At 42.4% G+C, this 21,913-nt stretch overlaps 2 protein-coding genes across 3 annotated transcripts; both read right to left on the reverse strand.

Annotated features, from left to right (window-relative positions):
* Positions 1–3,239: 3,239 nt before the first annotated feature.
* C13H15orf40 (chromosome 13 C15orf40 homolog) lies at positions 3,240–6,162 on the reverse strand. 2 transcript variants are annotated; one of them, XM_062501376.1, is made up of 4 exons: positions 6,063–6,162; positions 5,857–5,983; positions 4,912–5,039; positions 3,240–4,052 (listed from the first exon to the last, which is right to left on the reverse strand). In XM_062501376.1, the coding sequence occupies exons 1-4, from the start codon at positions 6,132–6,134 to the stop codon at positions 3,960–3,962; spliced, it is 420 nt and encodes a 139-aa protein (XP_062357360.1). In that variant the 5' UTR covers positions 6,135–6,162; the 3' UTR covers positions 3,240–3,959. The 2 variants fall into 2 exon arrangements, with proteins under 2 accessions (XP_062357360.1, XP_062357359.1); XM_062501375.1 differs by lacking the exon at positions 3,240–4,052 and having other exon boundaries at positions 4,725–5,039.
* A 1,370-nt stretch (positions 6,163–7,532) lies between these two features.
* Positions 7,533–20,342, reverse strand: BTBD1 (BTB domain containing 1). Its single transcript, XM_062501332.1, has 8 exons — positions 19,957–20,342; positions 15,027–15,183; positions 14,680–14,785; positions 13,065–13,262; positions 12,624–12,816; positions 11,981–12,068; positions 9,065–9,211; positions 7,533–8,174 (listed from the first exon to the last, which is right to left on the reverse strand). Exons 1-8 carry the CDS (start codon positions 20,340–20,342, stop codon positions 8,016–8,018), a joined length of 1,434 nt encoding a protein of 477 aa, XP_062357316.1. The 3' UTR covers positions 7,533–8,015.
* Positions 20,343–21,913: the final 1,571 nt, after the last annotated feature.

The raw sequence follows: 21,913 nt of genomic DNA on the forward strand, positions 1-21,913 counted from the left end.
AGTGACCAACTGCTGAACTGATACTCAATATATTTCCCTTTTCACCTGCCATACTTAAGATTTGGAAACTCAGAATGTTATTTAAACAATATTCCAAAGACTTGCCCTCAGGCTGTAGTAAGATAGCACAGTGGATACTTCATCACTTCCCCAGCTCTTGAAATAACAAATAAATGCACCATTTATAAATTTATCACAGCTCAGTAACAATTACTTGAGGAGCCAATATATAAGGGACCAGGAAGAAACGAATTCCCAATATCTCAGAGAAGTACCAGACTCCTCCTTTCAGGTAAGCATTTAATTTCTTCAGCAGTTTTTTTATTGTGCCTCAGTTGTATTAAGAGCACTTTGCCTCAAGTGCAGCCCCTTCCTAGAGAGAAACAACCATGACAGGTTTTACAGAAGCATAATGCACTGTGTTCCCCAAAGGAGACAGAGGGGCCCATTTTTAAACCCGTCAATATGACAAGGAATCATCCTCCCAAGATAGACTAGAACATTAGGTGAATACAGTAGGTAGAAGTAACGCAGAAAAAAAAATTACAAACCCAGCTGGTTCAAGCTTTACACATGCAAATAAACATTATGAGAGGGGAAACACAATGTGAAGTACTGAGCAGGAAGATGAGGTGTATTTATCTTCCTGGAAACTGGAAGCAGGAAGATATTAAACTGCGCCTTCCGCTAAATTGCTGCTGCCAGTTATTGACAAAGTTGTCAATTATCCAGGATTATTTAGACTGATGGTACCTGAAGAAATGAGGATTTAGAAACACTTGGGACTAAAAGGGGAGATAGGAATGTGCTGCAGATGATAAATGGAGTGGATTGAAAGAAAAAGAGCAGAGAGGCAGTTCAAGAGGGAATAATTAAATATCCTTAATTAGCATATTACACTACTACAATGAAACTGACTTTCAAAGCTGGATTTTAGAAATTAAATATAACTGAATGGATGAAAGACTAAGACCCTTCTACGCCATAAGACTGGCATAGAATTTATTCAGGTAACTTCTGTTTTGCTAATGTTTAAATAAAATTAACTTATTCAAAGTTAATTATACTTATAAATTGCACTGACTGCGCAGGTCTGCAAGCAGTCAGATATTAAATCACCATTAGATGGATTTTACTGAAATTGGTCAGACCATGCATTAGGGAAAAGAGGACAGTGCTTGATTTCAATAGATGAGCAATCATGTAGCTTAATGGACATGGATAAAGCAGGTACCAACAGGTAAAAGTTATGCAGCAACTGGCACCACAGTGATTTAAAACTGGTCTAGGAATAAGAATTTATTTTGAGCAGGGATTTTTAAAGTGTTTTGAAATTCTTGGAAGAAGCTTCTTACAATATCACAAAGCCCTGCTCTATTAAAACATACTTTTCTGGAGTAAGAGATATTTGCTACCACAATTTTTTCAATGGAATGAAAGACATTTTACTGTGTCCATGAAGAGACAACAGGTTAGGATTTCAATATAAGATTTGCAGGAGCTAGGCCTAAATCACAGTACTGGCATTGCTTGGTCACAAGTTTCTTAGCTCCTCTCTACCTTTCTTTTGATATGCATTGGACCAGCAGCTCGTCCCACCCAGACATTTTTTACCAGGTTACTTAAATCCACAACCAAGGAATTACGGATATAAGACAGCACAAAAATCATTGACATAAGAGGCTGTCAGATATGAGTCTATGATTCTATATGGCAACACCCCAGTGTTACTTACACAACCATCCTAAAATCATTTTGGTTACTCATATTACATAAATTGTACGCTCCCAGCATGTAAAGGCTTTATCTGCCACACTATCAGGAATTCAAGTTGCTTTCATTGATCAGGAAGAACAGATACAGAATGGCAGCTGAAGGAGTTTAGGGATAGGTCAACAAGCCAAGGCAGAAGCCAGCAAAGCCTAGGCAGAATATGTTGAGAAGACAGAGAGGGCACTGAAAAACTAAATAGGCTTTTTTAGGTGATCCTCACTGAAGACCAATGTATCTGTCCACACAGCTCCTCCCTCAGTCTGAGTCTGAAGTCACAGGAAAGTGTAATGAAATACATTATTGCAACAGAGTATATAAGCTTTCAAAAAAATGTTATAATGGCTGACACAGCATCCAATTCCAAATGTAATTTATAAATACAGAATTCCTTGGTCTTTTTATTGCCATTTTCTACTTATGGTAAGAAGCTTAGGAAGTAAAAGAGAAAACTCCCAACAACAAACCACTAACACTTTGTCTTGGTTTGCTTTGCCTTAAAGCTTCTGCAAGACACGGCACCCCTCTGCTGGGCAAGAGCAGATCTAACAGCAGGGAGGGGTGAACCAAAAGTGATGGAACAGTAAAATAAAATCAGCCTGTGCAGACTGAAAATATAAGTAAAGAAAGAGGCCTGAGGCAATGTATGGCTGCCCAAATGCCTAAGGAAATAAGGGGCTCAGGTGCAAATCATTAAACTAACAGAATTCAGAATTTAGACTTATTTCTCCAGAAAGTATCATTTTTCATAACATCTTTAAAATGAGTCACCTTGAAGGAACTGTCACCTTGACAAACACCCAGCTCTCTAACTCCAAAAGCAACCACTGAAATACTGAGGATAACAGGACACTGAAAGAGTTCCCTGAAGCAAAAGATTTTGCCCATGGAAAAGCTAAATTATGAATGATGAAACCTGTACTTCATCAATCTGGCAATGCATCTGCATAAATGCTTATACATTTGTAACATTGTTTTCCAGGAGAATGTATGACAAGCCTTAAGCAAACCTTCAGAATAGTTTATCTTTTTCCCTTTAGCCATTAATTCCTTTTTAACACGACAGCCATAGGACAAATACAGGACAATTTCAGACATCATCAGTGATGCAGAGGGAAAAACAAACTCCTACCAGAAACATGTGTGGAATCACACATTTTTTGGGAAATGTCAGTTAAATCTCACTCTGACCTCTGAAGCATGATAAATAGACAAGTTCAGCCCTTTTCTCATCACCCTTGAAACTAGAGTTGTTGCCCATTTTGTTTTAGACTTCATGTTCTGTTCTACAAATTACTCAGCTCTGTTCTCTAGGGGTTGCACTACTACTCATTTTTACACCAAGGAAATATTGTAAAAAAAGGCTGTTTAAAAGTAGCATTCTATGAGAGACCTCTAGGAAACAATGTTTTTCTTTGTTAAAAATATAAACACAAAACAAAGTTTGGTAATACTTTTTGCCCCTTTTATTAAAAAAACTAATTACAGGTGACATACAATTGGCAAAGATATATTCTATCTCTGCTTTTAAGGAAACTATTACAAAGATAATTACAAAGTGACCCATGTGTGCAATGACCGAGTTCTGCATTGGTTTTTCATACTGAAAACTGGTTTTCTTCCAGTTGTTCAGGTGATCCTACTTTCAATTTGTCTGTGTGATTAACAACAGCACACTGGCTTCAAAGACATTTATTTTAGATATCTGTAAGTGCCTACACTGAAGAGCTGCACACAGTACTTGCTGTGAGATACCAGAGAGAACAGTCTCCTTTATGTCTCTGCCATCCAGATCTGTCCTTTTGTACCACTTCCCACACGGAAGGATGTCACTCCAAGCCTCTCACTTTGTTAACCAACGTTTGCTTCACTAAGAAAAACATTCCCTAAACCATTTGTTTAGGGCCCAGGAAAGAGGACAAATCTTACCCACAAGAAACTCTCCAGAGCAGAAGGAAGTCTGTAGTGACAGAAGCAGATACAGAGTCTGTTTTCCAACCAAACCTAAAGAAAAACTTTAATTACACAGCTCCTATATTAACATTGGGGGGGGGTGGGGGGGTGGAAAGAAGAAGTAGTATCTTCTTGTAGTCATTACCCACATTCTCAACAGCACTACATTAAGTAAAAAAAAGAGTATCAGTCCGTGTACCAAGTTGCTTTTTCCTATTTTCTGCTCTTGTTTTAGGTCAGCTGGAAGCTTCTTTTTTCAGTTTTTCTAAAATCTCATCTGGTGTCGCTGATACCAAAATCTTCACCACTTTGTCACGTGATTTACCCCCCTGGTTTAGACAAACAGAGAAAAAACACCTATCTTTCAGAGAATCACTCTTTAAGGTAAGAAAACAGTGCTCTTTATAAAATGACAATAAACAAGCAGTTTGCACATGATTCAGGAAAAACAAGACTCACAATTTTTGTCTCTACATCTTCACAACACAGTGCTCAATTCCTTGGTCATATTATCCTTTACCACCACTCCTTAAAAGACTTCTACAACTACTCCATTAAACCAACAAATAAAAATAAAACCCACTATTTTTCATTGTGCTCTTATGCTCATGAGCTAAAAATGGAAATGGCTGGAAAGACTGACTTCAAGTACAATGAATTAATAAGACACATTATTTATTCAGTGCAATTAATAAAGAATTTCCACTCACCAAAGTCGTCATTTAAATTCTAATACAGAGAAACTCGAGGCCCAGCCACAACCCAAGTGCTTACATACCCTCTTGCTTACATGTGACAGTTAAATGTCAGTCTTTTGATTCAAATATAAAAGTTATTTTTTAAAAAGGTGAAAAGTTATTAATAAAATGCATTCTCTGCAGAAGACAAATTCTGTGAACTCATTTAAAATGAAAACAAGAACATATTTTAAGAACACAGAAAACATGAACTACAGAGATTTGCAAAACATTATCATGGTAACTCTTCTGATTAAAAGATCTCAAGATCAGCCATAGTTCTTCCTACACTGAGTTTGTTCTCAATGAATCATTCCACTAACACAACTAAACTTTTTAAAGTGTCTTTCAGACTGAACTTGGAGTAGCTCCCTGTACTTAACATATTAAGTTTCAAACTCTTGAATTTCAACCACAGCAGAGCAAAACTGAAAGGAAAAAAAAGAAGTACCTTCTCTAAAATAACATCACTCTTCTTCACTTCAAGCACCTTAGAGAGGTAACGACACAGCTCTGCATTTGCCTCCCCTTCCGAAGGAGGTGCAGCAATAGCTACACCTACTGCCTCAGCTGTCACATCTATAACAAACAGTTGGAGAACTTTATGCTCAAAATATTCAAAACATCTAACCATAGTTTCCTGAAAATGAATGTTTATGCTTTCAAAAGCATTTTAATTTAAAACCAGGTAAATGTACAGATGAGCAGGTGATGGCATTTTCACATTTCATCAAGTCCCTTGACAATCGGCCAGTATAATCAAACATACACTCCTGACAATACCAGCAGTGAAGCCTTCATGCTGGAGCAGGTTGCAGTCATGAGTTACCAGCCTCCTCACAATGGGGGCACGGCTCTGAGCTCCCCTCAGTCTCCCGTTCTTGTGCAGGTGCTGTCCCGCTCGCACCACGTCACACGACTCAAATCAGGTTACACCCCCAGAAGCCGCTTGTTAAATCAGTCTGCTCAGAGAGTTACGCTGTCAGGAAATTCCCTGTGTTCCCAAGGGGGCCTGGACACTGCCACAGCCCGTGGGTCCCGCACACACGCGGGATGTGAAAGCAATCCCAATGCGTGCAGGAGCAAGCCCAGGGCTGTAGAGGGAGAACACGCTGTATTAGATCCAACTTTTATGGCTTTAATAAAACCGCACGGACCCTCGAGACACAAACAGCCCGCACGAAACCACGGATGTTAAACGGAAGGATTTAGGATCAGGATTTACCCCGTGCTCACCGCGCCACCCAGCGCTATATACAGGGGACGCGAACGAGCTGCTCCTGGAGAGCCGAACTCCCGGCTTTAGTTTTCGGGGGGGATTTTGTGGGTTCCCTCCCTCCGCCCCCGCTCCTCAGGATGCAGCGATGCCTGTCCGGTGCCGGGCCCACAGACCCACCTGTGACAGCGCTGCAGCGGGCGCCGGGCTTGGCGCGCACCGCCACCCTCACGGAGCCGCCGCCCGCCGCCACCACCGGTCCTGCGGCGGCGCTCGGCTCCGCGGGACCCTTGGCGGCAGCTTTCCCCTGAAACAGAGGAACAGGCGCGGTCAGCACGGGCATCACCCGCCCCTGACCCCCTCCCCTCTCCTGGTCCCGTCCGCACCTTCCCGGGCATTGCCCCGCCGCTCCGCACTGGCCCCGCCCGCACACGAAGGAACCCGGCGAGGCTCGGCATGGCCGGAGCGGCCCTTCCGGCAACCGCGCCGGGCCCGCCCCGAGGCGCCTGCGCGCTCGCACGGCCCGGCCCGGCCCGGCCCTGCCCTGCCCTGCATTGCACTGCCCTGCCCTGCACTGAACCCAGAGCGGCTGCTCCCGCACGGCCCTGCCCGGCCCGGCCCTGCCCTGCCCTGCCCTGCATTGCACTGCCCTGCCCTGCACTGAACCCAGAGCGGCTGCTCCCTCACGGCCCTGCCCGGCCCTGCACCGCACCCAGAGCGGCTGAACCCGCACGGCCCGGCCCTGCACTGCACCCAGAGCGGCGGAACCCGCACGGCCCGGCCCGGCCCGGCCCTGCACTGCACCCAGAGCGGCTGAACCCGCACGGCCCGGCCCTGCACTGCACCCAGAGCGGCGGAACCCGCACGGCCCGGCCCTGCACTGCACCCAGAGCGGCGGAACCCGCACGGCCCGGCCCGGCCCGGCCCTGCACTGCACCCAGAGCGGCTGAACCCGCACGGCCCGGCCCTGCACTGCACCCAGAGCGGCTGAACCCGCACGGCCCGGCCCTGCACTGCACCCAGAGCGGCTGAACCCGCACGGCCCGGCCCTGCACTGCACCCAGAGCGGCTGAACCCGCACGGCCCGGCCCTGCACTGCACCCAGAGCGGCTGAACCCGCACGGCCCGGCCCTGCACTGCACCCAGAGCGGCTGAACCCGCACGGCCCGGCCCGGCCCGGCCCGGCCCTGTGCCCACAGCGGCTGCTCCCGCACGGCCCGGCCCCCATCCCTGCCTCGGATCAGCGCCCGGGGACAGGAGAGCGCTGGCGAAGCGGGCACAGAGCTGGACGTTTGACAAACACTTGTTCTACACACGGCCTTTGGACACCCCAAACCTGCGTGACCTCCCACTCTCCCCCCTTAAGAATTTTCCCTCCTGCATTCTCAAATTATTACTTTAGTATAACGTAGGGGAGGGTACAGGTCTTTGTACACGAAGCCATTCTGTTACTACACAATACATAGTGCAAGACACTGAATGCTATATACATAAATACAGCAATTGCATCAAATTATTGTATGCAATCTGTAAAACTCGTTGCACACCAATAATCCTTAGGTTTATAGTAATTTTTTAGTACTAGAATATCCAATGATAAAATAACATTGCAAATCTTGTATTCTTATTTTCACATTATACATTTTTTATAGGCACATATGTATATACAGTGGCTATTTGCCTAACCAGTTCTATATTCCAAAACAGCCCTTCTGAATTAAGAGAGATTCTAGAAAGATCTATTTGTTGCTGAATTTGACTTAGTACTTATTTCTTCAGTGCAGCTGCAGATGTTCTCTGCAGTGCAAAGTCCATTAATTCTCCATGGCTCTTGGAAAAAGAAAAGATGATGGGAATATGAATGCAGCTTTGCTGATGTACTTCAAAAAATAGCAGTCCATGTCCATAGGGTCAATCCAAGGTCATTTTGGAAAGAAGTGCAAGATGTGACTACAGCAGCAACTTTACTGTCTTTTAAGGACAGATTGGAGAAAACATACACAAGTTGTTCATAACAAGTAATTTTCCAGTTCAAAAACTGAATTTTACTACATGAGAAACAAAGGGGTGAAAACACAAAGTAATTAACCATAAGGTACTACTTAAAACAAACTTTTCAATATACAGAGTACTTATTCCACTTAACATTTCATTTAGAGGAAAAGCTAAATTACAGTCTACCAATAATGATGCAGGGAAAAAAAAGCTTTTCTGGTACCCCTCAAACAAATTAGTTTTGTTTTTATACATTAAAGTAATTTAACAGAATTTTTTAACTGCTGCCAATAGTGAGCTGAAGTCCACTGAGACACCAACACATTCCAGATCATCATGTGAAACTAAGTATAAAATATTATTTCTGGTATCTGTCCATCTTCTATTGATGTACCATTGTTGTTACCTGGTGAACTATAAAAGACAAAGCATGTTTTGCTAGCAGTAGGAGATTCATGGATCACTTTCTTCAAACCTTTTGTTCCATAGTGGGAATCAGGACCCTGAAAAACATCACAAGAGATTAGCAACAGAATGGAAGTGGGCAAGACCCAAAAATCGCTGATGGTCAAACACAGCTGACTTGGGCTATTTTTGTAGCATAAAATTTCTGTACCCATATAAAAAAAAAAACAAACATATATATATACAAAATCACAGGCAACAGAAGCAAGGGCCCTATGTCTAAATAACAAGAATATATTTATTTGACAGCAGACTTGAACCAGTTAATTTTATCCAGCTAGCAATATTATCTAGTATTTCTCATTATCACATAGGTTGTCGGTATTCTTAGTTAATTCCCTTAGTTCCCTCAGCTGCTTTTAATGTGCATTATGTTTTCTAACCCACCAAACTCTTATTCTGTATAGGGAATTATATTTAGAAGAATATTGAATTTTTTTTGAGAAATAAATTGCCCACAACACTACGGGGAGAGTTTCTGAGAACAAGTAATTCTTGCCTATTATTTCAGCACTAGTATATAAAAAGAGATGGAAAAAAACCTGTTTTCTTGAATTTAGCTAGTGGTTAGACTATCCTTGATAAAATAAATCAAACTTAAATTTTAATAGAAAGCTTCCAGATTAAGTTTTCTAGATAGTGTTTTTTTTCCCCACACAGAACCAGTGACTTCCATTAGAACTCCTTCTAACTCTTACATCAAGCAAAAAAGTAGGAAGGCACAAAGGATCCAGTTATGAATTCTGTGCTGTGGCACAGAAGAGATGTAACAATCTTACAAATTACAGTAGAGTTTTAACTCAAGCCCTAAACTTAAAATAAATAAAATAAATTCAAGATCTAGAAGACACTTTCCCATCGGAAGACTGATAAAAGAATAACTCTTGCATCAAACAACACTGTCTTTTGTACTGTTAGACATTCTTACTTTCAAGGTTGCACAAGCTGTGTAGCAAACGGTGGGCAGAATCTCTATGGGCTCTTTGAACATAACTCTGAAGGTACTGGCTGTTCCGTCACAGCTAAATCCAGTGTCGTTCTGTCCCAGCGTTTGGTTCTTCTCATAATCAATTATCTGGACGAAAGCATGAACATTGTATTCTTACGTTTACAAGTGTGAGAAAGGTTCTGATTGCATGCACCTGAGAAGGTTACAAGCAAACACTTGCCTACCCCACCCAACCTAACTGCAAGGACAGTGCAATCTCAGCTGGAAAGGAGCTGTGATTTCCTGATACCACTGGAGCTGACGCAGCAGCTGGGAACGATGGCTCGCCAGCGTTACACGGGCTGTGGGCACTGCTCCAGCCAGGTTCAAGTCTGTGCTTGGGAGATGGAGAATAGCTCGCAGACCTTCAGCTTCTGACCTTCACATACAACATCTAACACTGCTTAGATTTGTTGATCTCTGTACACCTTCACAGCCCACATGAGGGAATCTCCTTTGCTGCCTGTGGCTAGTTTAGAAAACAAGTTTTTACAGATAACGTAGGCAGTCAATGGCGCCTTCATAAAAGAAAACAAGACCTTGTGCTGTTATGTTTTATACGACTTATTTCTCATCTTGTTTCAGTATAAGAAGTCTACTCAGATGACACAATATTTATTTTGCCTTCCATTTCAGTGGCGAGTAAGAATCACTAGTTGCAATGTAGTAATAGCAGATTCCTTCCCATTTTGGATTGCGATCCTGATCCTTGCTTCCCAATACTTCTTGCAGAAGTTATATAAGAGCTTTAGAGCAGAGCACTTCTTGTGATTACTACACTAAGAAGAATCATATCAGTTTTAATAGTTTCTTCTTAACTTGCCACATAATTTTCAGTATTACCCATGCATGAAATGAAGCTTTACTCTAGACAAAATGTACTCTAGGTTTTTCCCCAGACACAATAGAAATATTAACAATTATAATGCTGAAGACTTACCCTTTTCACTTAACAGATGTATTTGCAGCATACATTAACACTGTTTTATGACAAGTTTTAAATGTTTAACTTTCTGGAGCCCTGCTAGTACTGATGCAGAGCCAAGAAGAAAGCTAGAGGCACAAGACTTAAATAACTGCCTGAAAAGACTGTGACAAGAAAGCTTCAGATTCATCAGTTATTAGGGATACTTCCAGGATAAAGATAACCTATATAAGATGGATGGCCTTAATATGAACCATAAAGGTTTATTTAGCCTTTCAGTTTGAATCTTTGGAGGATCTTTTTCAAATGAATCATTCCCACTTAATGTGCGTTGGTTTGCGTTGAAAAAAACTAAATTCTTTTCAGATTAAATAAATCTAGCAAACATCCTCAGGGAACACACTGAATGCTTGCATCTGCTAACAAGAATTTAGCCAAGAGGTTCAAAAAAGGGTTTATGCGAAGTAAAAATCTCAGGTATGTTTAGTATAGCTGCCAGGTTCCTGAGATCAACCCTTGTTCTAGAGATCCTGTCTAGTGCACTATGCTACTCATTTACATGGATGTATAGTTTGACAAAACCAAACTGAAGATACTTGCAAATTCCTCTATTTGAAGTAAGCTTTTAAAGTGAGGAATGTGGAAAAGCCAAATTCCTTCAATATGTCATTCCAGATACATTCTGTTTGGAACATCATTAAGAGGAAAGGCACAACATTTTTTCCTTAGAGACAGACAAAAAAGCCCCTATCCTTAAGTACAGAGTAGTCAGGTAATAACAATCATCAAATAGGAAGCAGAAGACAGTTTGTCATTTAAACAGAATTTCCACTAATGAATTGAAACAGCAATTCCAGCATGTGCTGAAAGTGTAGAAAGATAGGAACAATAGAATTTCTGCCCCTATATGAAGTCACAGACAATTTCACAAAATTTCTCATGCACCTAATAAATCAATGTGACATGACAGTACCAGATTATGAAATACATAGCACAGGGTAAAACTGTGCCAGTCAGGGAATTCTAATATCTTGTTCGAAATCAAAACAAAACTAATCTCTACAAGAAAAAGAATTCAAACAGACTGAAATTCCACAGTCAAAAAGGAAAACAGAATATAGTGGTGGATCAATACTACTAGAAGACAATCCTGACCACAACATGCTAAAGGATCCAGCAGGCTACAGGAGCAGGAAATACAATTTTAGTGGTGTCTTCAGTCACCTGCTGGGAGCAGGCAAGGGTCACATCAGGAGACAAAGCAGGGGGACATTTTTAGATGCTATCACTGGCCAATTCACGAGCCTGCTAACCAATTGCTCAGCAGGAAGAAACGCAACCCTTGATTTGGTACTGAGTGATGAGCAGGATCAGATTCAAAATTTCATAATGGAAACACTATGTAACAGTGTCCATAATATACTTAGAGTCAACACTCCCACACGAACAACAAAAGCAAATCCCTCACAGCTGTCCTATATTTCAAAATGAGGAAACTGAGGAACCTTGTTCAAAAGAAACTAAAAGGAACAATTACAAAAATAAAATCTTTATAAGAAGTATAAGAAGAATCTTTATAAGCATGCAGGCTACTGAAGGACATAACATACCCAAGTACAATATCAGGACATATTTCCTTTTAGGAAAGGCTTGAGAAAAGGGGACAAAAGCTGGATGTTGGGAAACACTTACAGTGAAAACGAATGAAGCACAGGAGAATACAGGAGAAAAGGAGCAGAGTTCCCTCGTGTTCTCCTTTTGCCTAGGCACCCACTTAAAGCCCAGTTGTGACAAAACACATCTTAGACTCCTGGCTTATCAATTGCTTCCTCTTCAATATAGACCAAACCTTTTGCAAGTGCTACCAAGTGTAGTATCCTTTTGCAATTTCCTGTAAGTGTACAAGCCTATTTAAACAAAATACACTGTACCTGTATATTAACTTGATAGTCTGTGGGTCCATGAATAGATCCATATAATCCAAATCCCACTATAGAAATTCTTCTGTTAACTGTGAACCTGATAAGGCACAAGAAAGGAATTCAAACAACTGTGGTGAGTGTGTTACCTTATTTCAAGTAGGAGAAAGACTCCCACTAAAGAGTAGGCAAGTGAACTGAGAATGACATAGCATTTCTTTAAACAGCATTTTTTATTTAGATTTCAATACTAAGAAAAATGCTTTGTCAGCTTTATAGGCTAAAGCTTTGCTAATTCCTCAAGATATTCAGTATTACTAAACAAAACATAAACAGATTCTTTTCAGCATCTCCAAAATAAAAACATATCAAGACTTGTTATTTCAAAAAGAAATATACAGATAACACTCAATCATTCTAGAAGGCACTTGGTCATTCTTGAAGGCACCCAATCCTCCCCAACCACATTCTTTGCCAGTTTGTATTTATGTGTGTAATAGCCTAAGTTATTTAAAAAAAGGAAAAGAGCAAAGGTGTGCAACAGAGCCAGCATGTTTGTTACTGTATCTTATACCAAAAAGTCAAAGTTGAATGATTTGTTCCCTTTCTCCCCACACATTTCTGTCTCTCTGTGAAATAGTTTCTGAAGTCCTACCTAATCCGGTCACTTGTTCCACTGTAGCCCCAGCGACTCTCCACCTGCTGGAACCTGTTAATGCTGCATTCTTTTCCTCTAAGGCAACACCTTGGTCGGTCAATATAATCTACTTTAGGTTTAGGATTGACAGTAAAGTGCAGAAAGAGATTTACTACTTCCCGATCCGACAAGATTCCAGATTGAGCAGGGCCTGGGAAAACATAAGACTTCTAGGATGATTTGAAGGATTACTCCATATGTTGTATTTAAACCGCACATATTCACAAACTGAAGATAAGAAGAATATTTTCCAATCTGCATAATCTGCAGAATGTTTTGCTTTCATTTGTACATCACAACTCTTATTAGTACAATATTAATAACACAATTCAGTGTTAAGCATCCAAACACAGCACTGAGAAATGGTCTAACAGTAAGACAAAGAACTCCAACACTCACCAGCTGCAAACTCTTCAATTGTCATTAATGGAAAACGGATTAAGGAAAGAGCTCTTCCAAGGACTTTTTGTTTGTTCCCGAATGTCACAGGCAGTTGTTGTCTTTGACATTCTGCTTCTGCCCAGCGAACAACAGCTCCAAAGAGCCTACTTTCCCGAATACTGAGAGTGTCCCTTTCTAGAACCGCACATAATGTGTCTAAAAAGAAATGTTAGCAGCTTTACATCAGTTTTCATCCAAGCCAGTACCAGTGCTACATTATGCCAGCTTAAAACACTAATTACACATTAAGAACATTCATAATAAGACTATCAGCTTTGTCTTATGTGTGCATATATTACACATAATTTATCATAAAAAGTACTATCTCAATGACACGTAGATTTCAAACTAAAAATTAATTTTCCTGCTATGAAGACAGGATATGAGCTTTCGTCTTGATTCCTAAGAGTGTAACTAATCTCTGTAGTGATAACAAATATCCTGAAGAATTTCCATTGCTAGGGCAAGATCAAAACTGAAAGAGACCAAGGAGTGAATGCACACTACTAAAAAACCATGTTACTCCTAATGACACTAAAAAACCAAGTTATTCATGATGACAGTGTCATATTCTCATCTGGGCAGCCACCTGCCCATCTGGATCAACTCTAGCCACAAGCAGCAGTAGTACACAAAAACCAGTTTAAAAGATACATTAAAGTCATATTAAGCATTGACATATTTGCTATCCACAAAGCCTGAAGCTGAAACACAAGATCTGAGGCAAGGTACATGTTTAAAAAGCAATTTATCCTGTATTTATTACTTGTTCTGGTCTTCTTATTCAAAGAGGTATGCACAAATTATCACAGAATACAAATCAAAAAATAAATGGATTTTTATATTCTGAATCTTCTGTCTTTTGTGAATTTTATCTGTCTTGAATTTACATAAGGCATGTCTGCAATCATAGAAAATAGCATATTGGAAAGTCAAAACAGATTCAGATTTACCAAGACTAAAGATCACGCACAGTCTGAGTACAAATCCTACTGATCATGTGTTAACAATGGCTTTAAAATTTCTTTATGCAGTGAAACACCTTCCTTCAGTCTGAATTTCTCCCACAATCGATCTGAATTGGAGTAAAACCTCAGACACATAGAGTAGCAATGAAACTAAGCAAGCAAATTTACAACTGTTAGCTTTTGATAGAAGATTAAACAGAGAAACTCACAGTTGATGTATTCATCTTTTAAAGCAGATTTCATTAATTATACCTGATCTGTGCAACTTTGAATAGATAAGTACCATGTGGCAACATAACACCTGTTGCACGTGAAAAGCAGGTATGGATGCCTCAGGGATGAGGCACAACCCTCAGCAAGTGAAAGCCTTGGCTTCAATGAAGTGTGGTGGCACCACAGTGGGAGCCCTGGGACAGCAGCACTACTCAAACAGTGACACAGTGCAGTGGAACCCAGCTCAGGAATGAGGCTAAAGAAAAGCACTGCAGGGGTGGGCCAGGGATGGCCAGGAAGGGAAGAAGTGCTTGGGACTCTGCACACAGATGGGGGAAGGAGCTATCCTGGGGTACTGTCGTTTCATGCCTAGGACACACAGAGTGACTCACCTATGTCGATATCTGTAAAGCCTTCTGCACTTATGGCATCCATAGTGCTTTTGTCTATTGTGTCGAGACAAAGACTAGCAAGCTGAGGTTCATCAAACAAACGAGCCTGGAAAGATAAAGAAATACGTATTAAGCATAAAGCTAGCAAACTGCTGATCTTAAAAAGCAAGCATTTTACCTCTAGCATAGACATAAATTAAAATAAGTTGATTTGTCCAAGTACTCTTTGTGTTTATATTTTAAAGAGCACTTAAAATCTCAAAGGAGTACATAATTAAGGAGAATTAGTAATTGCTCTCTAATTAGGAATTCTCCAGTAAATTAAAGCTAAGCTTAAATTTACCTACTTGAGTAAGCAGCATAAAGGCATTATCTGCTCGGAGATGCTTTGTTAGGAAATCCACACAATGTGCTTCCAGGGCAGGGACTGCATACTTTTTAGCAGTGTATAAAGTAGTCATGACTGTTTCTGGACCAATTTGGACTTCATCTGAATAAAGAAACCTATAAATCAATACACAAACACAGATCATTAAAACGTATCTTTAGAGGGGCAGCCAAACACAAGAGTCTCTTTGCATTTAGAAAACAAGCCAAAGATTTGTACTGTGAACAGTGCAACAGTTGACCTCCTAGCATTTTCATAAATAAAGAAGGTAAGTTAAAAGGTTCAAGAAAGACTATTATGTTAACCTAATGCCATACATTTGTTTTAAATATGTATTACTCCCTAGGACTGATCTGGCTGTACTAGTTATACATAGCTCCCCAACTGTAAACAACAGCTGAGCTGCAGAATTACTTTACCTACGAAAGCATGCTCTCAGTTCATCAGGAAAACATCAATGCACAATCCTCTGTGGCTGTATTCCTAAAATTCATTTACTGACAGTGCACACTGGCTTCCCCTCCATGAGGGAATAGTGTCAAGGACTTAGATTGTGAGAACATCTTATGTCAAAGTCACCCCTCTGTAGTACTCAGAGAGGAAAGGGAGTACATTCTAGCAGATGACCTTGACTCTTCTATTCCTGCCACAGCAAAACACTCTGGCTTGTCTCCACTGCTTAAGGCAAGAGGATTGGTTGAGATTTTAGCATAAGCTGTGAACCAGAAGATAGGAGCCTCCACCAATACCAGGAAAAAACCCTGTTTCCTGAGCAGTTGTTATTTGGGACTAGACAAGGTAAGATTTATTTTAAGGTGCTGTATGGAAAATACGACTTTTTAAAAATAACTTTTCTTACAGGTGACATTTAAGATAATTTTAGCAATATTTCATCAGCCTTTCAAATAACAATCAAGAGTAGCCTATGATTTACAAAAAAATACACTTGTCCCCAACACACGTCGGTAATTAAACATAATAAACCAGAGCATACCAGCAAATGCAAGAATTCTACAATGAAAACCAAGTCTTTCCTCTGTATTTCTTATTACCTGTTATTCAGAACATCCTGGAAATGAATGACACACAGACACAAGGTGTGTTTAGAAGGGTTTTTAAATATAGCAATCAGCAGTTTGTATCTAACACAGAAACTTGTGAAAATAACAGACTAGGCAAACTTCATTTCAACATGAAGAAACTGAAGTAATATAATTCCAGAAATAAAGTTTCAACTGAAGTTCTTCATTGTTTGTATTTCATATATTCCAAAAAGCCTCTAATTCTCAGTAGCTGCCAACACACAACTAAATATGGTATTCAACATTAAATTTGTTGCCACAATACAGGTACATATTTACCATTAAAATACTCCAGTCTACTCAAACAGCCAGCTTGCAAATCACTTTGAGATGTGAATGATGCTCTAGATTGACTTTTTTAAACTGGATTTAAATTGAACAACATTTAAAAAGAATTAATTTAATTAAATGCTGACCTTTTTTTTAAGTTTCATGCAGTTATACAGTTCAACTAGAACTGATTTATGAAAGCTATGAACTATTATTACCTGTTTATGAAAACGATGGGCTGACAAATTTAAGAAACAAGTATTTCACAGGTACACTTTTGAATACTAAATTGACAAGCTCTTCATTAAACCACTAGAACAATGCATTTACATTTTGGTTCTAAGATTTAAAATAATAATTTTAAAATGCTATAACTTCTGTGGTATGACTTTATAGGAACTTAAGAGTCCAAAGCACATAAAAATTGATTAACAGGCCGTAAAAAAAGCAATGCCATGCGAAGTACGATATGCATTTTACCTAATAATTTAAAAAACCCAAATCCCAAGTTGGTTTTGGAACATGATTTTGGTTTTATTCCTTAAGTGAATTCAACCTGAAGCCAATGAAGTGACACACCAGAGGGGCTCATCTAGCTTGTGGTTCACTTCCTGCTATAGCTTCCACAGAAGCAGGGTGCAGTCCTAGGTGTGTCTCCCCTGTAAAAAATCCCCTGCTCAAATGTGCCAGGAGCTGTATCTGTTGAACTCTTCCCCTCTGTGGCACACCTGAACCAGCACAGCTTCTACGTTTGCACCACTGCTCCTCCTCCACTGAACCCAGTGGGACTGACAATCCCTTCTCTTTCCTCCTTGCCTTCTTCCCTCCTCTCTTTCCCTTTGAGACAGAAACAACCTAATTTTATTTGCATCCAGGATGAGGGAACGGGGGGTGTATGTGCATAGTGGAAGAACATTTTAGTGACCAGTGACCAGAATAAACAATTTTTCCAAGTGACCATTTAACATTCACTCTATAGAAGCCTCTCATACATTTTATGCTACTTTTCTTTACTCACAGGTTAGCACTTCCTTCTCCCCTTGTGTGAGCATCGTCTCAGTAGCTGATATGTTTTCACCATTATAAAAGCACACTGAAATATTTTTTCAAGTTAGTCATGATTACCCCTTTATTTATTGCTTGCAAAAGTTCTCTGAAAAGACTTTTGGAAGACAGACTGCTAACTTGTGCCATATAATCACTTTCCTTTATTCTGTGATCAAAAGAGAAGTTAGCTTACTGTAAAATATGAATGAAATTTTAAAAAAATCTTAGTAAAACCAGCAAAAAGAAACCATAAAGCAGAGCCCTACTGAGATAACTTAAGCTTTCTTGATCATTGCTATTCAATTTGTAGTTAGAAACACACACACAAGTTCTTTCATTGGGAAATAGATTCAAACATTGTGACTTTGATATTCTTTCAGCTCTTAAGGACTTATCTGTCAAACTACTTTTTTAATAAAAAGTATTTTCCTTTAATTTACAAGTAGAATTTATCAGTAAATCTGTATGAAACACAAGCTACAGACATGACTTAACAAATAACATGAGTAAACAAAATGGAAATGAGCTGAGGAACACTAAATAATTAGTAAATTATGCCTAGAAAGTTTTGCATTACTTAAACGTTTCCTTTACTTGATACTCATTTGCTATGCATATTCAAAGAACCTGACTTAATTTCTAGTCAACATACCTCAAAGTGATATTTGTAACCATCAAAGCAACGTCCTGTGGAAGATAACTATCATTATCTGAGTGATTGACTAGTGACAGATAAAAGAGGCCAACAGTACAAGGTATCATTCCTGCCTCTTTCAGTCAACACCAGGAAAAGACCCCATGTTGTTTCCAGCATGGAGAAGTCCAGCACTGGCACCTATTACAGAAGTTCTCCCTAGATACATTTTAAACAAGGTATTGCAACGTATATTTATTTCAATATAAACTCAAAGAAGTATGCATAGCATGGAGGAACATCCTGAAGAGCTGGCATAGACAGCAAAGCTGAGATGTTTCAGCAGCCCACCAGTGTGGTGATACCCACACAAGACACAAGCACAATCAGTTTACTGACGCAAGTCCCCCGGCCATTACGCACTGGCAGCCCTACCAACACAAGTGCTTTTGTTTGCTTCTAACATCTCTTCATTCACTTCAACAGTGTTCAAATACCCTCCTTCTTATCTTTACTTTGAAATCTCTGTTTCTATTTTTACCCAAACTTCTCTTACTATATTCCCTTTTCACTGTCCAGCGTTTTTTCCACATATATACAAATGCATACATTTACTGTATGCACTGTCTCTTAACCTTGGAAACCAATCTGCTTGAAAGACACTCCTCACTACCTCTCGCTCCTCTGCACAAAAAATCCACAAAAACCAGTTGATTTGCTAACAGCAACAGAAAGCCATTGCTGCTTGTTGGGTATTGTGCACATCACCTAATTCCTGTGCGTGATTACATAAGGACCAGGTGACTCTTCTAATTGTTCCTACCTCTTAGGCCTCAGCAAAAGAAAGTTGCCAAGACTTTGGAGTTTTTCCTATTACAAAAAACTTTGAGACACTATATATTTATTTCCAGGCAATAATATTACTCGTTTCCCAAATGTTCATCACAGAGAACTGTTTCATATATTTTAGAATATATTAGATATTATATATTATTATATATTATAATATTATAATATAATTAGATATTATATAATATTATATTAGATATTATTATATTCTAATATATTTTAGAATATTTTTCACCTAGACGAGTGGTTTCTTTGATACAAACCTTAAGGTTATGCAGTTCAGCTGTATTACCACACCACAGCCCAGGGCACACATAAACTATTAGCAATTGTTTCCATGAACACCATACATTTTATTTCCCACTCCACTGAATAAAGAGAAACAGTAGGTAAACTCATCAGTTTTGCGAGCATGCAAGCAAGCATATCCTACTCTGCCCAAATCAGAAATCACTAACACACTTTATATCCTTTTTGCTATCGCTGCGCTCCCAGTCTCACACTCAGATGGTCTGGGAGCAAAAATCAGCTGATCACTGCTTTCTGCTGCATGTTCCCTCTCTGCCCAAGTATGATTACAATGGGCGTTGTTATGGCAAAAAGATGTAACGACTTATCATCACTGACAAAGTGAACAGGGAGATGACTAAGACTTCAAGGTAAGTATCAAATTTCAAGGTAAGAATCAAATGGAACTAAAAGCTTGGTACAACAGTCTCTGTCCCTTCGTAGCTACTATCAGAAGATGGCTGGATAGTTTCTCTTGGGAAAACAGCGCAGGGTAAAGCTCAAGAAGGGACCAAAACACGTCGGAGGGGTGGCGTGACCTTGCGCGGAGCCCACAAGGTATTTCCGCGCCTCCCCTGCACCTCGCTCCAGGGACGGGCAGTGGGGACAGGCCGGGCTCTGTGGGGACAGGAGCCGGGAGGGCCCGCGGAGCGAGGAAAAGGCCCCGGCGGCCGAGCGGGGCCGCGGCCGGAGCCCCCAGCGAGCCGCCCCGCGCTGACCTGAGGAGCGCCAGGAAGGCGGCGGGCTCCACGTCGGGCAGCTCGATCTCGGCCGAGGTGGTGGCCATGCCGCCGTTGAACATCGCGTCGAACACGGCGCTGCCGGCCGCCAGCACGAACCGGTGGGCGGGGATGCGCTGCTGGCCGGGCCCGGGGGGCGCCGCCCCGCCGCGGGCGCTGCCCTTGCCCACCACGAAGTGCACGTCGCTGAGCAGCTCGTTGGAGAAGAGGAAGGCGAAGCGCTCCCGCAGCGAGCCCTTGGTGGCCTGCCAGTTGTACAGCGGCTCCCGCTGCAGCACCGCGCCGGCCTCGGCGGCGGCGACTCCCGCGGCGCTGGCGGGCGGCGTCTCCGCGGCCGCCCCCGGGCCGCCCCCCGCGGCCGCCATCGCGCTCGGGGCCGCGCCGGGACGGGCCTGGCCGGGCGCTCCGTCAGCACCGCCCGCACCGCCCGCACCGCCCCGGCGTCAGCGCGGCACCGGCCCCGCCCCGCGCACGCGCCGCTGCCCGCGCAGGCCCGGCCGGGATGTGCCCGGGATGTGCCCGGGATGTGCCCGGGATGTACCCGGGATGTGCCCGGGATGTGTCCGGGATGTGTCCGGGGTGTGTCCGGGATGTGTCCGGGATGTGTCCGGGATGTGCCCGGGATGTGCCCGGGATGTGTCCGGGATGTGCCCGGAATGTGTCCGGGATGTGTCCGGGATGTGCCCGGGATGTACCCGGGATGTGCCCGGGATGTGTCCGGGATGTGTCCGGGATGTGTCCGGGATGTGCCCGGGATGTGTCCGGGGTGTGTCCGGGATGTGCCCGGGGCGTGTCCGGGATGTGCCCGGAATGTGCCCGGGATGTGTCCGGGGTGTGCCCGGGATGTGCCCGGGATGTGTCCGGAATGTACCCGGGATGTACCCGGGATGTGCCCGGGATGTGTCCGGGATGTACTCGGGATGTGGCCGGGATGTACTCGGGATGTACCCGGGATGTGCCCGGGACTGCGCCCCTCTCCAGGCCCGTCAAGGCGAGTCTGGCCCGCCCGCGCACAGGGAATGCGCTCCCGGAGCCGGAGAGGGAACAAGGGACGGGCAGGACACAGAGCGCCAGGCACGGAACTGACAGCGCTGCCCGTGGGAGCGATGAATTACAGCGACTGTGCTTAGTTAGGCACGTGAAATGCAAATTCATTTTCATAACGCCTGTTTGGCTGTGGTAACAGGGAGAACAAGGACTGGTGACCGCATTTAAATATTTCTGAAGTGAAGTTGAAACATCGGCGGCTTTTAAGGCACGTACACCTTACTATCCTTCCGCACGTCCTGTGTCTCTCGACATTTCGCGTTTTAACTTCGAGGAGTCCAAGCAGAGAAGCCGCTTGTGCCCCAGCAGCGCTCTCACAGTTCACCGCCCTTGGAGCAGGGGTGTGGGCAGGGGCATTTACCTCGGGGGCTGTGCACTGCCGGGCTGGCTTTTAGGAAAGAAAGGGGGAAGGAGTAAGAGGTGCCTGCGTTTTCCCTGTCCTGTCAAACCGCTGCAGAACGGAGGCGATTCCTTTTGCCATCTGCTGGGGTTGTGCTGTAACCACAGCACAGCGATTTCCACGGCGGCGCTGGGAGCTATTTGTCACCGCTCCCGGCTTGTCAGCATTTATGGAAGCGTGTGGCTAAAAGAGGAATAGAACATGTCACCGCTCTGCGTTCAGGTTTATAATTAGGACCAAACTGAGACCAAGCAAATGCGGTCCGTTTCGCAGAACAAGTTTTTGGGAACCTTTAGCAAGATGGAAGCAATTTCAGCAGGGTAAACTATAGTGGGAAAGGGCACCAGAAGATCTAGTGTACCAACCAGCAGCTAGCTTTGCACAGAGGCTATATATAAAAATAAAATCATACTGCTGACTTAGAAGAATTGAGGTATCATCTCTGCACTTTTCTTGTCCCAAGGTGGACAAAGAAGTGAAGGAAGGAGA

The sequence above is a fragment of the Cinclus cinclus genome, chromosome 13 (assembly GCF_963662255.1).
Source record: "Cinclus cinclus chromosome 13, bCinCin1.1, whole genome shotgun sequence".
Taxonomy (NCBI): Eukaryota; Metazoa; Chordata; class Aves; order Passeriformes; family Cinclidae; genus Cinclus; species Cinclus cinclus.

Coding starts and splice junctions, on each gene's coding strand:
- C13H15orf40 (XM_062501375.1), bottom strand. CDS start 6,134: ATGCCGAGCCTCGCCGGGTTCCTTCGTGTGCGGGCGGGGCCAGTGCGG. Junction 5,984..6,062: donor GCGGGGCAATGCCCGGGAAG/GTGCGGACGGGA, acceptor CCTCTGTTTCAG/GGGAAAGCTGCCGCCAAGGG. Junction 5,040..5,856: donor CCGCTGCAGCGCTGTCACAG/GTGGGTCTGTGG, acceptor TGTTTGTTATAG/ATGTGACAGCTGAGGCAGTA.
- BTBD1 (XM_062501332.1), bottom strand. CDS start 20,342: ATGGCGGCCGCGGGGGGCGGCCCGGGGGCGGCCGCGGAGACGCCGCCC. Junction 13,263..14,679: donor CTTTACAGATATCGACATAG/GTGAGTCACTCT, acceptor ATTTCTTTTTAG/ACACATTATGTGCGGTTCTA. Junction 12,817..13,064: donor AATTGAAGAGTTTGCAGCTG/GTGAGTGTTGGA, acceptor ATGTTTTCCCAG/GCCCTGCTCAATCTGGAATC.